This window comes from Dermacentor silvarum, chromosome 1 (genome assembly GCF_013339745.2).
Source record: "Dermacentor silvarum isolate Dsil-2018 chromosome 1, BIME_Dsil_1.4, whole genome shotgun sequence".
Taxonomy (NCBI): domain Eukaryota; kingdom Metazoa; phylum Arthropoda; class Arachnida; order Ixodida; family Ixodidae; genus Dermacentor; species Dermacentor silvarum.
Window position 1 is genome coordinate 6,410,015 of NC_051154.1, and position 13,506 is coordinate 6,423,520.

The 13,506-nt window shown below is 45.7% G+C and overlaps 1 protein-coding gene across 2 annotated transcripts in view; it reads left to right on the forward strand.

Moving 5' to 3' along the window:
* The window catches only part of LOC119456311 (actin-binding LIM protein 3-like), a 277,883-nt gene that overhangs the window by 232,406 nt on the left and 31,971 nt on the right, over positions 1-13,506 (forward strand). For both annotated transcript variants that reach the window (XM_037718012.2, XM_037718022.2), the window contains 3 exons: positions 2,877-2,946; positions 3,010-3,044; positions 3,186-3,323. In XM_037718012.2, the coding sequence (XP_037573940.1) occupies positions 2,877-2,946; positions 3,010-3,044; positions 3,186-3,323 (243 nt within the window). The remainder of the gene's footprint in view (positions 1-2,876; positions 2,947-3,009; positions 3,045-3,185; positions 3,324-13,506) is intronic.

Consider the following 13,506-nt stretch of genomic DNA (forward strand, 5'->3'; position numbering starts at 1 on the left):
TATTGAAGACAACTTTGATAATTCTTCAGCTTGAGAGGGAAAAAAGCACATTATTCTATTTGACGAACCTTCGCATACGAACTGAGTTGTTATCTGTGCTGGCATACTAATTTGGTGTTCCTTTTAATAAGAGTAGATCATACTATGCATCTCAATTCATAGGTACCCAAGTTACTGATGGATAGCAAGATTTTTTTAAGGTAATGTGATTAGCCTCCTGAGTATGTGCAGCACTGTGTTTTTCTACAAAATTTGGAACCATGAATGTTTGTAAAAAAAAAAAGTTTTTAATATTCTATATTCGATTTGATATTCACATTTTTTTTCTTAATTCGATTCAAAATCTACTGTTCGGTATTTGCAAACGCCTACCAGTTGGACGAGGCTTACTGAAGGAGCGTGAAGACTCATGAGGTATCCCATGTAGTCGTGGCTGTCCGACATATGCCCTGTGCAGAGTCCCACCATCTTGTCGTGTGGAAGCACATGCCGGCACATGTGTGCCTGGTGGCTCTGCTGATGACGCTGGAAACACTCCGCTTGACGGAACTGGCCGACCTTGTGTGTGCCACTGCCGCAGGACGAGCAGCCTAAATTTGTCCACGACAACGTGTCATTGGACAGGGGCTGCAAACGATGTACGAAGCATTTTTTTCTTTCAACGCTGTGAACGTTCCTAAAGCCAGTTGCTTGTTCCGTGCCACATTCGCCACTGCCATCTCCGCTGCACAGGCTGTGTCTTCTGCTTCCATTAGCATAACCTGTGCTTGGGACAGCAATTACTGACAGACACCAGCATCACGCAAGCCACGGACAAGTTGATCTCATAGCATTCTGTCTAGGGCGTTTAAAAAATTGCACTTGCTTGCTATCTCCTGGATTTTCATGATGAAATCACTCATCATCTCGTTCGGTAGCTGATCTCTTGTGAAGAATTTGTCCGACTCCGTGATTTCGTTCCCTTTCGGAGCAAAGTGTTTCACTAGCAGCTTCACAGCATCGTTGTGTGTAAGTTCCTGGACCTTGGATGGTGCACAGAAGCCAGCCAGGAGGTGAGCAGTCTTGGTGCTGTTCAGCACAGGAGCCGAGGGACGAGGCTGACTACTGGCCAATGGAAACCAAAAAACTAAATCTTTATTCCTTCTCCCCAAAGCCCCTTATATGCATGGTCCTTTCAGTGGATTGTAGTGCCACCTTATGGCCACTTGCTACAAGGCATACAGGTGGCGACCTCTACAGGTGCTTAATGCCGCAATTAGAAGCGCCCTGTGCAGGCAGCATGGTCGTTGCTCCAGCACTGGTTCGATATCTTTGTTGCCACTGTTACAAATTGACATGCTAGCAAAGATTGAACGTTTCTTGAAAGCATTCATTTTTAAGAACTTTTCAGGTAGTGACGTTCTTACTTGTGCATGCGCCATCGAGGCCGAAGTGACGCCGCTTAGATGCTTAGAATGGCTTCTCACAAGCTGTAGATTGCTGATACCGATACAGCAGAGTGCAACATACTTTATACAATGGTGGCACCATCTGCTGCAATCATTCGAACTGGAGAAAAACTTATTTCACTCTGGCATTGCCGCAGATGACGCATATTTCTGGTTGGGTTGTGAACGTATACAAAGATATAAATTGGTCCACAAATTTACGTTCCTAAGCTTTATACATTTATGAAATTTAATTGATAATGCATGATCGCATATTCTGCTAGGAGCTCTGAACTTGCCAACAATCTGCTTAGTTGTTCCTTATGCTCCATTTGTGTGCTTAATAAAGCATGCTTTATAAAGTACAGTGTAATGACAAACTTATATTGTGAATACAGTAGACATCTGTTAATTCAACTGTAGTGAATTTGGTCATTTTTTGCTTAGTTTTCTACTGTGGACACATAGAAAGTGGGCGTGCATCTATTTCAGAAATATGTTAGAATTGGGCAAATGCTCCCAGATGAATCGGCAATGTGTTTTGGCGATTCATCTGCATCTTGTTTAATTCGGCCTGTTGAATAATTCGATCAATTTCGACAGCAGGATCGAATTAACAGAAGTCGACTGTACAAGGATGTGAGAATTTTGATATTAATGTAGGGAAGGCTGTAAATTATTCACAAAATTTGAAAAATATTCGATTCATGTTCTATTTGATTTGTTTCTAACACTATTTGATTTGTATTCAATTCAGTCTCGGAAACTGCTCTTTGCACACCCCTACTAAATAGTCAAGAAAAGCTAATCCATTAAATAGTTGCTGTAAATGAAGGCGTCTTTGTGCACACAGCAGGAATACGAGACCTTAGGCGATGCACTCCTTACCCACCGTAAGGAAGATATAGTTTGTGGTAAAGAGCAGGATTTTAGTCACCTAGGTTCTTATGTGTGTCACTATTTTGGACTAGAGATATAGTTGACTGTTTGGAAACCACATGAACAGCCTTGTACAAAAGAAGCTGCAATATCTGAAGCAGTCCTTTTTTTTTTTAATCACCACAGCAAGATTACAACACTGGACCCTTTTCAAATGAAATAATTGTATATGCAACACTTTATTCTTTCCCTTTGAGTGTAGTTTATTGTAGTTCTGTACACCCTTACATCTCAGCCAGCCATTATAACACTTGGCCATTCCATTAGACTTACTGCTGAAGTGCACCAAATGGGAAATGAAATTCACCCTTAATTATGTCACATTTGAGAGACTAAAAGCAAGAAATGCTTTGTCCTTGATTCATTCATAACACTCCTGTACAGTTATTTTTACCAGCCTGCAGGGCTTAAGGTGGCCACTTTTTCATCAGCCTAGTTTAGAGCATGTTGATGTGTGCACCTCAAGTGCAGGCTTGTCCTCTGTGTTAAAACTTTTCTTTATGTGCTCAGGCTCAAGACTTGTCCTTCAGCAAGCTGGAGAAAACCCACAGCACAGAGTTCAGTTGCGGCAAGTCAGATGGTGAGTGCGGTTCCCTTGTTTCGGGGACACGTAACTGACCAGCGTGCGCTGCTTTGTCCCTAGTGTCTGGAGCTTCAGACCACGATGGTGCTGTTATGGTGAGTCCTCCTGCCAAGATTTGTCTCCCACTACATGACTCTTTTCTCCGTCACATCCTGTCTGTTTTTCTCATGATGTCCAACACGTCCAAACCGGCACAATTTTGTGCATTATGTTGAGTGACTTGTTGTACTTTGCAGAATCACAGCACAAGTGCGGTCCTTCGATCGACCCCGTTCTCAGATGGTTACTCTGGGTTTCGGTATGCCTCTTACAGTCCACATCTGAGGCGATCAATGCCGAACGTCAACTGGCACCTTTCGACTGATCCCCCAAAGGTAATCTATTGGAAGAGCTTATTAAACTGTAGTTGCTTTTATACTTAGCGCATCTGGTAATAAATGGTTACAAAATGTAATGTTCATTTTAGTGTTGCCAACTGTAGGGTGTGGGAATTATGAAGGTTCCTATTTTCCCGCGTCCTTACGCGCGCCACGGAAATGAGGAGAGCAGACGCCTTTTTCCCTTTTCCCGTTCGGGGAGCCAAACGGCTTTTCGTGCGGTGGCGCGATCCTCTTGGAAACCGGTTGCAAACGCAGTGGTGACGTGTATGCGGAGCCCCGCGCTCATTGGACCGAGCCCAGAACGAGGCGGGGCGGTCGCGATCGGTGCGACCGGCGCACGCCGGAGAAAGGGGAGACGACTGCGAGCCGCGACGAAGGACGGAGTTCAGGTAACCATCTCGTTCCCCTCCTTTGTCGCGCCCTACCTCGTTCGACCACTATCGACCCCGACAAACGTCGAGGTCGACTCTATAGCCTGCTTCCACGCAAATTCCCATGGAGCAATAAACCCTTTTTATACTTGTTACGCTATCGTGTGTTGTCGTGTTTCTGCCTGTCCTTGTACCGCCGAACCCCGGTAGTACAAGGCAAGCACAAGGGAGTTGGCCTTCAAGCCTAAGCCTTACGACAAAGGTGGCTTGTGAGAACCCGGAGACTACAAGGGTGATTAACCTACTTTAGGGCATTTTTGCTGCTTGCGGCCTGTGACAGGAAACTTTCTCCTTCTGTGTTAGGAATGCCTTTCATTTCTACATTGTTTTGTCACAAGTACTGCTCAAGGTCAGCGACTCATTGCACAAGACTTGTTACCATCCATTAGGGGCTTGCCATTCTTAAACTTGAGTCTTTTTGAGGTTAGGTTACGTTGACCTTCGGTCACGGTTCTTTCGAACGAAACCTCGTACAGTCCCCGACAGGTGGATCATGTGACTGTGACGCGCTCTTCTGTCAGGGCTAGTCAGAGCAGAAACTGCAAACGGTTTGCGAACAGTCTGGGACTGTATAATTGAAGGGGCCCACTGTTAGACAGACTGACGGACTGACAGACTGGCTGACTGGCTGGCTGGCTGGCTGGCTGGCTGGCTGGCTAGCTGGCTGGCTGGCTGGCTGGCTGGCTGGCTGGCTGGCTGGCTGGCTGGCTGGCTGGCTGGCTGGCTGGCTGGCTGGCTGGCTGACTGGCTGGCTGACTGACACTGGACTGACACTGGACTGACTATTCACAATGTATAGTACAGACAGTCTGTCTGTACAGACTGACTGAGACTATTCACAATATATAGTGCAGGCTGTCTGTCTGTACAGACAGAAAGTGCCTGAAGGATGCAAAGAATGATGATCGCATGAAAAAGCGGCGCATACAGTGGGCACGGGTGATCATTGGTACCGTTTTCTTCGTGGCCTAAGAGTGAAAGTGAAAGTTATTCATTTTCAATGAAAAGAGGGTGCCAAGACAAAAGGCAAGAGCCTAACAAGGTCCTGGTCACCCATAAAACAGTTGGCATTGTGCACAAGCACTTCACAACAACAAATGTTACAAGCATGGTAAACAGGATGACGCAGTAAGTCAACATGCATGAAATTTATACAAGAAAAAACAAAAAGCTAGTCTGCATACAGATACATAAAAAATGTCAGTCATAAAATACATTATTTCAGAACTGACACATCCGCATTAGAGAAAATAATTTCAAAGGTAGCAAAATAAATGTAGAGTATATCGACTAAATACCTCATTTCGTTTGTTCAATTAGGTGTTTTTTAATCTTAGATTTAAAACATTTTTGTGGAAGGTAATATTCAGTTTCAGAAGGAAATTGATTTATTGCTGTGGGAAGGTAGGTTAGTCTTTGCTTGATGTAATTAGTGTGCTTGATTTGGTACAAGCTTATGTTTTGTGTGGGAAGCATATTGGCTGTGGGAATTATCTAGACAAAAAAAATACAGTTGATGATAATGAATGTATTTAAGTAAACAGAAATTGTATACTTGCTTTGCTTTAAGGACGCCATGTTTCTGAAGTAGTGGTGAGATGGGTAAATCTGAAGGTCTGCCATAAAACCCTTTTATAGAATGCAAAGTGTGTTTATACATTGAAATGAGTTCTAAGGTAATTACTGGACGTCGTAGTTTCCCAAAACAAGAATGCAGTACGATAACCTTGATGCATAATACTTTGATATTTTAACCAGGCGGACAACAATTGAGACATTATACAGACAACAACGGTTTTATTCAGGTCAGACACTGATGTAAGAAAAATTCTCATTAAACCAATTGCCAAGAAATTTCTGGTTTGAAACTCGCTTTAATTCAGTACGCTTGTAGACAACTTCCAGAGTGATTTCTACTACTGTATTCATAAGATGAAAAATAATGTAATTTGACTTGAACAAATTAAGGCTTAGCTTGTTGGTCGATAACCAAATATATAGTTTTCTTCAATAGGCATTTACCATAGCCTCCATTTGGGACAAGCAATGGGATGAAAAAAATATATTCGTGTCATCAGCATACATGACCAGATTGAAGTGCCGCTAATGTACACTAATCTGTAGCGTATCTCTGTTGTGTGGTGGCCTGCCTGCCTCGACTTTCCCATAAATGGACAGACACCACTGTCCTAAAATTGGCTTAGGGTTACAGTTTTTATAATCTTCACTTGTGTGGAGTTGCAAATAGCATGTCCGGGACTAATCCAGGCCCGACTCGGGCCTGACCCGAGCCCAAATCTCCTAGGCCCGAGCCCGGCCCGGGCCTGAGTTAACAAATGCCTACTCGGCCCAAGCTTGGCCCGTGGGGTGGGCCAGGCTGGGCCCGGGCTTTCGGGCCAGCCAGGGCCCATGCAGTGCTCTAACCAGGCTCCTGCATGGCTTCAGCTGCAATCGCTGTTTGCATGTTTATTTTAATTGGAATATCCTAATACACAGAAAAATTATGTAGTATCAAATTAACTGGTCCTGGCCTCAATCTCATCCACCTGTCAAAAATTTAACTTATGTCTGAAGAAATTCATCCAATTCATAGTAGCAGGAATAGCAAACAAATTATTTACAGCTGGGTGTATCTCAGCTGCCCCAAAACTAGGAAAACAATCCCTATTTTCAAGAAATGCAATTGCAGATGTATTACCACCCTATTTGAATTCCGATTTGCTTTTTTTCTTCTTTTTAGCAAATTAGTGGGAAACATTGTTCAAGCACTTGGCAAGTTACATATCTAAATTTAACCTAATATACTACGTTTAAATTTCAATATAACAAAAGTCTTGATATAATGAAGTATCTAAATTTTTATAACTTGTCCATAAAAAACATTGTGAATTTTGATCCTCTATATAATGAAGCATTTTTAAGCGCGATTTCACTTCTTTTAGCCCAGCCATAGCTGTGCTTGGCTTTCAGCACGGCTTAACACATACGGGACCTGTGCACACGCCATCTTAGAGGTAACCTGCAGTGGGTGCAAAGCAAGGCGAGCCCAAATTGCCGTAACTTCGTCACATATTTCAGAGACTTGAAGCAAGAAGTGTTTGCTCACCTCTGCCTGCACTGTTTATAGTGTTGTACACTGCGGACGGCACTATCTGCCGCAGTGGCAGAGTGGACGCGAAAGCTTCGCTGATGTGAACATATTTTTGACACACACGAAACCGCATAGTTGGCCGCCGACTCTCATGTTCAACAAAATTATTTTTCTCATTGAAATTCGTTTTTTACGATTGCCCGATAATTAGGAAATTTTACAGCCCTTTCATGTTAGAAAAACCTTCGGTGACTGTACGTATTTCTTTAAAAGGCAGGATTTCAATGTAAGAAAATTTCGTTATAACGTAGGCTGCTGATTTTACCGGGTTTTATATCGAAATTTAACTGTATTGATGACTTCCTGTAAATATTAACCCATAGCCACTGCCTTCTCTGCACTGGTGGCACTACCATTTTCACAGCCGACAAGAATTTCATAGGACTGCAGCATACACATAGATCCTGCTAATGTTCATTCATGGTGTGTATAAAAAATGCATTACCAAACCAATTATCCATTCAAAACAACATCTGGGGTATTTCATGCCCTACAAGCATCATCTGTAAGCTCTGTGAAGCGTCACTTAATGATTATATAATCATAAAGCTTGTGTCTACAAATTTCTTGAGGCTGTTTTAGAACTCTTGAGATTCTACCCAACATGCCCAATCTCTTATGCAGAAAATGTTTATTTGACATGTATTTCTTCAAAACAAGACTTGAAAGTGGGCTAGTTGGTATTTTGTGTATAATAAACATTGTGGGGACCCCTTGCTCCCCCGTCTCTGGTTCACGCGCGACTTAAGCCATTCGCTCATGCAATCGCTGGGAACATGCCATTCCAGCCTTATTTCAGACAGCGCGCATTCCCCGCGGCCACTGGTGCCAGTGCAAAACGAAGCCCGATACCTGCAAGCGCGGCCCACTTGAGGACGTGTCTAATGCGTACAAATAGGGCCAGACGAGTGGGCCCCTCGCTCTCTCCTCAGCATCTCTCTCATGCAGCATCCGAGGTATGCGGGTGCCCGGCAGATTCACTTTCGGCACTCTTGACTGTCAGGCTTTCAGACCAACATGGTCCTGCGCCCCTCTGGTCAAGGCAGCCCCCTTTTGTGTGGCGAACATAGCTCGGAAGAGCTTTTATGGATCAGTGGACTTCCCAGGAGCTTTCACCTGTAGTCTGCGACACGCACACTAGTGCCATATACCCTGTGTTGTACTCGGCTCTTGTATAATATCGGGGAATATACCCCCTTTCGCTGATACTAGAGCTGGTGTTGTCTTTGTGCCTTGTCGGTGAGTCAGTGAACCCACCCTTTGCATGCATTGCGCAGTGGGGATGAGCTACGTGTCTCATTAGACCTTAGCTAACTGGTACCGGGCACCTTAATTCAAACCCCGCAAATTGAAGCACATAGGAGAAGACAGTGGGCGTCTGGCAGCCTGCTGGCAGCCAGACTAGTTCCGGTCTTGATAGGAAGGGCTGGAACCCCAAGACAACCCAAAGCTACCCAACAATAACATTGACAGCTTGGTTGGAACACATTGGTTTAGGCACTGAATTCATGCACCCAAACATATGACTGAGCAAATGCTGGCTACACGCGGCCGCAGCCATCTTCACTTACTGCAGAAAAAAAAGAGATACTACTGCACAAACGCGCGAGATATGAGAAGGCAAACGACCAGAAAAAAAATAATTAACCCAGAAGGCAACACATGGAGTGGGAGTGTCTACATTCTGCGAGACACAACGCCGAGAGCATGCTCGAGTGCACCGCGTGCTGTCCAATGTGATGCAAAAGAAAAAAATTTGGAAAATAAATACACACTAACAAGTTGAAATGTTTGCCGCCTCTCATATCGCACCATCTTGCAAGGTGGAATGGGCTTTAGAAGATAACGGCGAAAACTGAAGGTGACCATTGCGAATTGGTTGAGCAAGGTAAGCCTTGCTCAGTAAAGGTCCTCATAGGCTTGCGTTGCAATCCGTCCAGTCCCCACAGAGATGGAGGCGAGTGGACATTACCTCTTTTTTATCGTCTGCAGAGCTACTACACCAAAATTCTCCTGGCAGGTTCTCCTGGCAGCGCGAACCATCCAGCCCGAGGGAAAGGAACATGCAGCGAAAATGCGCCGTGCGGTGGGCAGAGTGACAGGAGTAAAATTAATGTCCGGCTGCGCACTTTGGCAGCCTGCAGGTAGCCAGAAGTGGAAAAGAGAAGAGGCTCTGTTACAACAGGACAGTCATGGACAAGTGCTATATCCATGTCTGTCCTGTCGTCACTGCCTTCTTCTTTGTGCTTCAAATTGATTAGTTAAGAAAACGCATTTCTTTTTTTTTTAAATAATTTTCTTTATTTTTAGAGTCAAGTTTGATTATATTGACGCGAAATAGGCTGGCACCTGCGACCCAGTCCACTGCGTGTAAACTTTTTGCGGTTTCACGGCAAGTTCTCGGCTTATAACAGAGGTGTCCACGCCAGTGTTGACTAAAGCTGCGACTTCTTCATCGTCTATGCTTACTGGTACGTCCAATGTTACGACGTGCCTTGGATCACCTGAGTGCATTTGAACTGTTGTCGTCGCTCGCGTCGTAATGAAGGATATTCGGTACACTCGGTGTCAGCGGCCTCACCTCCGGAGGTCGCGGCACTCAGTTTTCCCGGTTTGCAGGGCTGGGCGAACAGCGCCTAGGGGCGTCTCGACGGAAGGCAGGACTTGGCGACCGGTATCGTGACGGAGCCGGTGACGACGAGTGAGGCTCGTGCCTTGGCTGTTAAATGAAATTGGGACGACTCCTGAGGTCGATCTCCAGCGACACTCACCAGGTCGTGGACGCGGCATTCGGGAAAAACCCACGGAGACCCACGCGTCAATAGGGACACGTCCTGTAGATATGTCTGGCTTCGCCGCAATGAAAACAGAGCGGACTGTGGTCAGGAACGCGCCAGACATGACTCTTTCGTGGCCTGGACTCGTTGATTAATGGCGTATTACGACGCCTGAACCCGACTTCTGTCTGTTCCGTGGTGCGCACGACGTTTGTGGTGTTATACAGCGATGGACGTCGTACAGCTTCCGCATAAGTCATCCTAACTTGCTCCTGCTGTTGTGGTGCCCTGAAGTGTTCAGGAACTTGGATGGCTTGCTTGATCTCATCTCGCGCCATCTCCGCCACAGAAAGTTGCGTGACCGGGTGCTCGACTGCCTGCAATTTTTGGAGCTCTTCTCTTATGACCGCTCTTATTAATTCTCTCAGGTCGCTGACGTCGCTTGAAATTGCAGTCACGTTTCGATTGTACTGCCTGGCGCGCTGTTGTAGTGCCCTTTCCATTGCAGTGGCTTCAGCGAGAAAGTCCGCAAGCATAGTCGGTGAGTTGCGGATAAGGCCGGCAAAGATTTTCTGCTTGATGCCTCACATTAGGTGTCAGACTTTTTTTGTCTTTGTGCATTGAAGCGTCTGCACACCTGAAGAGCTGAGCCATATCTTCAATATACGTGGCGACGCTCTCATTAGGAGCTTGAATTCTTGCCTGCATCGCCAACTCCGCTCTCTCCTTTCTGTCGGCGCTGGTGTGGGCAGCGACTAACTTCTGACGAAATTCATCCCACGATGTCATTGTGGCCTCGTGCTTCTCGAACCACGTCCTTGCGAAATCCCCGAGAGCAAAGTACACATTACGCAGCTTGCGCTCCTGGGACCAACCGTTGAATTTGGCTACCCTTTTGAAGTGGTCAAGCCAGTTTTCGATATTTTCAAGAGTACCTCCGTGGAACACATTGGGTGTTTGCGGCTGAAGCAAAGGATCTGTGTCGGCGCGGCAAGTGCAGCAGTAGATGGTGCATCATCCTGGTAGGATCAGGTAGCAGACCGTGCTGTGGCTGGAGCATTATAGACGACGGCTGGTACGGACGTGTACAGGGGTGAGCTCTGTCGGACTACTCACAGGCGACGAGTCAGGAGTACGCTGCGTCTTGGGCGATCATACCTGCCAACTCTTCCGAATTTTCCGTAAAGTGTACGAATTTGGACCCGTCTTACGATTTTACGAATGTCGGCTCAATTTTTACGGAAAAGTGGTTATATTTGCGAACCATTTTATAAAAAATTCCTATAAAGTCACACCGTTGCTGGTGGGCGGGGACACCACTACATAGGGGTGCATAGAGATGGGGGCGTGCGCCGTAACCTTTATTGTCTGCAGAGTAAAGACATTTTTCACTCTATGACGTTGCCTTAGTCATCAGGTCATTGGACGACCTGACGATGGCCGGAAGTCACTGGTTGTCGTTACTCTCAACATCCTGTGCCCACCTGTGCGTAAGTGGCGCCCCCAGAGACGACGGCGATTTCGGGTCGATGCGGCAGGCACAGTTTCTGTATTGGAGGCTGTGGCTTGTCATCTCGCCTGTCACCTTCGCTAAGCTTTTTTCGCGAGTATGACCTGTTTTGTTGGCCTCGCTTTATTGTTTTGTGCGACGTGCTGCTGCATCGAGCGCAGTGCGACTCTGGCACTCCGGTGTTTCATAGCCGTAACAGCTGCGAAGTGTGATAGCGTGCTCGAAGCCTCTTCAGTACTAGACTCTATCAGTATATCCAAGTGCATTTGACGTTGTACCTCTCGGCAGAATTCCTGTGCCCCCCCCCCCCCTCCCCCCTGGTCGCGAGTTTACGAATTGGAAAGTCTTGAGGTTGGCAGGTATGGCTAAAGGGAGCTGGTCGGTTCCTCGCTGGGCATGGCTATACGAAGTGCATAAGCATGTCCTCATGGTCCGTGGCATTGGATGTGGAGATGGGTTTGCACGAGGCTTACCCTACGAGTGACAGTCAGGAAAGGGCACAACGCTCCTCCACTCCACAACACACAAAGGTGCTACGGCAGGGTACATCGACTCTCTGACATGGCGCAGAGAAGGCTCCAGAGTCAGATCGCCAACAAACACGGGTTTATTTATTTTTATTTATTTAGATACCCTAAAGGCCCAGGAGGGCATTATATAGAGGGGGAGGGGGGTGTTGAAATGGGAATAACAAAGTAGTCGCACTGCAGGTGAAAATGGCAATTCAGTAGACACAAGAATGCAAGTCCAACTATAGCATGGTGAACAAAAACTAAAAGGAACAAGGTATAATGCTAACACAGACAAAGGACAAGTCCACATCGTATCCTAAAAAAATGATATAATGTAAAAATATAAAATATGGTAAGGTCAAAGTTCTACAGTGTAGACCGCTTATAACGTAAGTCACCAGAGTCGCGAATATCCGCACTATAAGCGGTACCCACGGTGTAAGAATAGGTTAGGTGAGGGAACGACGTGGAGGCGGCGCTTCGTGGGGAGAGGCGAATGAAGTTCTCGTTAGGAGACCACTCAAGAGGTGGCGCGCGTGACTAGCGCCCGCTTCATTCGAGCCCGCCCTTGTCGCTGCGCCTGCTTTTCTCATCGCGCACACGTGTTTGCCTTTATTCTATCTGTTTGCGCTTCGATGTTCTTCGTTGTTCCATCTACTGCATGGTGCGCTTCGCGATGGGAATTAAAGTGCTTTGTACCGTACTGCAACACGGGTTATAAGTCGGGTAAAGAGAAGTTATCACTTTTTACGCCGCCGCACGACCAAGCCAAGCTTGATGCATGGAGACGGGCGATCCCTCGCAACTGTGTAGCTTCTGAGAAAGAGCAATCTGCTTTTCTCACCCTCAATGACTTCAGGGAGGTGTTTAAATCTGCAGCTATTCAGCATACCAATAAAATGCATGACCTTAAGCAGAAGCTGGATGACCTTATCAGTGAGGAAACCTGGGAATGCGATGACGTGTTTGAGCATGACTATTCGAATGCTGCAGTTGTTGACTGCATTGTGCATTATGCTACTGGATTTGTGTCACGAAAGCTTGGCACTCAAACATCCTGTACAGTTTGTAAGGAGGCTCTGGTCGGGCAGAAGGGTATTTCAAAGCTACCTGAAGCCGACTTGGTAAACTGTAAAACGAGAGGACGGCTCACGTGTCCGAATGTGCATCTGTTTCTTCTCTTTAAAAAGGCTGAGGAGCACTTCGCAAAACATGCTGGCGAAAGGGATGTATATGATCGCACGACTGATGCTGTGCTACAAATTTTCAACTTCACATTTCCATGTACTGCTCATAAAGAAGAAATGCTTGCTAAGCTCTTACACTACTATGTGTGCCTGCGCATGCGTCAGGACTTGCGTAAATTGTCAAAACTTGTCATTTCCTTTGTCAAGGATGAACGCAATGTGTAATATAGTGCCTATGTATGCTATGTGACTGTAACCTTTCTTTTGTTTGTGTGTGTGGTGTGATGTACACTGTCACTCTTACCAGTGTAATTTTTCTGTATCGCAAATAAATGACATTTAGGAGGTCATCGGGTAATTATCATCCAGACACATGTATGCATATTTCTCTTCAACAGGACTATGAACTAAGTCAGAATACAAAATTATACATGGCACACAGAATCGAATTTGTAGTTGTCAAAGACGCGTATGTTGACAGCAGAATAAGATTGCAAGTGTTATAAAAGTTAATTAGCCGTTTTCTGGACCAGGATGTTTCAACTGTTCTGTATGAATTCTCTCAATTCCTTAATTTTCTTTCGCGCTTATCGCCAACGCGCGACGTTA